The sequence below is a fragment of the Nicotiana tabacum genome, chromosome 6, assembly GCF_000715075.1.
Source record: "Nicotiana tabacum cultivar K326 chromosome 6, ASM71507v2, whole genome shotgun sequence".
Classification (NCBI taxonomy): Eukaryota; Viridiplantae; Streptophyta; class Magnoliopsida; order Solanales; family Solanaceae; genus Nicotiana; species Nicotiana tabacum.
In genome coordinates this window covers 99,610,003-99,613,135 of record NC_134085.1, presented here as the reverse complement: position 1 = coordinate 99,613,135, position 3,133 = coordinate 99,610,003, and the positions used below count along the sequence as shown (strand labels likewise).

General features: G+C 36.0%; 1 protein-coding gene across 1 annotated transcript; it reads right to left on the bottom strand.

The window, feature by feature from the left end:
- Nucleotides 1-797: 797 nt before the first annotated feature.
- Nucleotides 798-2,012, bottom strand: LOC107763324 (LOB domain-containing protein 12-like). The gene is made up of 2 exons (XM_016581804.2): nucleotides 1,801-2,012; nucleotides 798-1,487 (listed from the first exon to the last, which is right to left on the bottom strand). The coding sequence occupies exons 1-2, from the start codon at nucleotides 1,960-1,962 to the stop codon at nucleotides 1,122-1,124; spliced, it is 528 nt and encodes a 175-aa protein (XP_016437290.1). The 5' UTR covers nucleotides 1,963-2,012; the 3' UTR covers nucleotides 798-1,121.
- Nucleotides 2,013-3,133: the final 1,121 nt, after the last annotated feature.

Sequence of the window (3,133 nt, the reverse complement as noted above, 5' to 3'; positions counted from 1 at the left end):
CTAAGCTTCCTTGGTTCTCCACCTTAATATTCATTCTTTTTTCCTATTCCTTCCTGGTTAGCCATTTGGAAAATGCATGTCATAGTTTAAGCAACGCATAGATATAAGATATAATGTGTGTCTGTGTGAACATTTTTTTCTTACAAAAAAGATGGTAACCAATTTATTTAAGCTCGTCCAAACATTCTACATTGAAATCAGGAAGATGCTATAGTCAAATGGTTTTCCCTTCTTTTTTTTTTAAAAATTCTTTTTCCTTTTTCACATTCCATTAGTCAAAACAGTGGGCTAATTTGTGCTTATATTTGGGGTTGGGTGCTTGTTGGTATAAACATCAAGCTTCTCGTCAGAATTTTTTTTTAAAAAAAGTTTAAGAGCAACATATTTTTGTTCACTTTAAATATATTTGTTGATGCATAAAAGGAAATGAATATAAGAATCTCCCCACCCTTAACCTGTGGTTTCTGGTTCGAGTTCTAGAATGGAAAAAATATTTTTTTCTTTCAAAAAGATCTTGTGCGATACGAATCCGGATTAGTTGGGTGTAAAAAATGTGAATACTAAATATTGAGTGGAACCAAAAAATCTTTTTACACACTGCATATTAGGAGTAGTGCTTTTCTGATATATATTGACGGTTGCATGTGTTGGGCACCGCCATTCCCCATTGCACTAATTGGATATGTAAATCAATCTGACATACTAATAAAATTAATGTTTATGAAAACCTCTTCTTCCCTTACTATAAATTTATATTTCACCTCTCACATGCTAGGTTGACTTAACAAGTCACCATCTTCTCCAGAAAAATTAATAAATATTATCTTTAGTTTAACTGTAATACATTAATTATCTTAGTTCATACATATAGTAGAAAAAACAAAAACCCTCCATTCTCTAATCCTCATTTCAACTAAGAGGGAAAGAGACAAAGTACAATGGGGTAAAAATTAATGCTAAGTGAAGGAAAAAAAAAGCCTCGGCGCATAAAGTATTTTGTGTTAACGCTTGGTTATAGGTCAGTGGTTGATTCAGTGGCTCGAACCCGTGATTTATAAGTCAGATAAAGACAACTTTACCGTTGCTCCTAAGCTCCCATCTAAGCGGTGAAAACAAAACGACTATAAGTATTGTCCTGTCCAAAGAAAGACTCCCTCTTGAGAGATATCTGAATTACATTTGTGGGACTCAAAGTTGTTGAGGTAGTGAGAGAGGTTCAAGAATGACTTTTCATCATCTGCAGCTACTAATTGATCATGTATTGGTGGACTCATAGGCAATAAATTAGCTGGATGATGATCTTGTGATTGCATTTGGATGCAAAGGATCTCAGCTTGAGCTAGTGCAAGTTGCATCTGCAGTCGGGAAACCTGGTTTTGTAAGTAAGATATGGCACCAACACAGCCATATACAGGATCCCTCATCCTTGCATTTGCTTCATACGCTAAACTGCTCACTGCATCTGCTCTTTTATTAACCGGAAGCTCCTGCTTTAAGGTAAAATAACTAGTTTAACTTCTACACACTGACAATATAAAGAAAAAAATATGTTACTCTATCAGATCATTTACGTCCTAAAAGACGACTACTAAAATAAGGCAACCTATCCGCTACACATGTTAAAATACTTTGATAGTGTAAACGTTCTTTACATCGTCAAAGTTAAAATCCAGATAGAAGTTGAGAAAGAACAAAGAAGGATATATGAACTTTTTCTATTGAATAAGCACTACTTCAAATGAAAAGATAATTAAACAAATAATAATCCCTTCAAAGGGTGTAAATAAGCTAAATTTCGACCTGTAACATTTTGCTGATATTGCTGGCACCAAAAACCTTATGAACAATGGCAAACTTTTGAGGATCATCGGAAGGGAAGTAAGGAGCAAATATACAATCCTTTGCACAACGGCGTCTCAGCAGCTTACATGAAGCGCATGGGGAGTTTCCTGCTGCACCCATCTATATATCTTTCTGAGTTATTGAAAGAGAGAGAGAGAGATACGGAAATGAGTATGAGACTAATTAAGTTAATTATGGAGAAGGGAAACTCAAGAGTGTGTGTATATTTATAGATAGGATATGATCTAGCTAGCTCAGCGCGTTCAATAGTACACCTTATTATTTTAATTAGTTTGAAGAGTGCTTCTCATGAATTTAAAATAATAGTAATAGATTTGACTAATTTAATTAGTTAAATATACAGGAGTAGTATCCCAGATGAGAAAGGACTTTTTAAAGTTTATAATTGGGGTTTGAAAAAAGAAGACCCCCAAATCATGTGGCGGAACGTTAAAAAGGTTAAACAAAATCAAGCTAGCTATGACTTCTGTTAGTCTAGGCTGGTGTCGTAAGCCTGTGTCTCTTCACTACAAAATCATTAATTAGAGATTTTTACCATCTTATACTAAATATGAAACTTTATTACTCTTCCTAATCAAATTTTAACTTATCTACATGGGCATATATAATTTATCAATTATATACAAATTAGTATTAATGAGTATCCTTTTATATTAGGAATTGAATAAGGAATCATCTCTTCATCAACATCATCAACAAGTCCTGGAGCCACTTCCTCTTCGTTCACCACTGTTCCACCCTTCACCAACCTCCTCCTCCTCCTCCTCCTCCTCCTCCTCTTCTTCTTCTTCTTCTTCTTTTTCTTCGTCTTCTTACCCACTACTAGACTACAAAAGAAGGAAGCCCTTGAGTCAATTCTGAAGAAGAAGAAGAAGAAGAAGAAGAAGAAGAAGAAGAAGAAGAAGAAGAAGAAGAAGAAGAAGATATCTCATCTTAGGAAAGACGATGTTTAATGGCTCATCATCGAAATAAGGAGAGGGAGCAGGATCAGTAGGGACCTGGGGCTCTTTGGAAGAGCAGGGAGTTTCATCCCAAGTAGGAGCAGAGGGCTCCTCTTGGGCTGAGGGATCAGGTCCCTTATTTGTTTCCCCAGTAGTACTGTTACATGCCAGATTTTCAAGGGACACCAATTCCTTACCCTCTTCCTGATGACCTTCACCTTCCCTCCGAGATCCAATGGTCTTATTGACACCATCATAACCACCAACCAAACCTCCCTCTGCAGCGATTAACAACATATTCTCAATGGCTTCTTGTTCATTAACCCCCA

Coding starts and splice junctions, on each gene's coding strand:
- LOC107763324 (XM_016581804.2), bottom strand. CDS start 1,962: ATGGGTGCAGCAGGAAACTCCCCATGCGCTTCATGTAAGCTGCTGAGA. Junction 1,488..1,800: donor ATATCAGCAAAATGTTACAG/GTCGAAATTTAG, acceptor ACCTTAAAGCAG/GAGCTTCCGGTTAATAAAAG.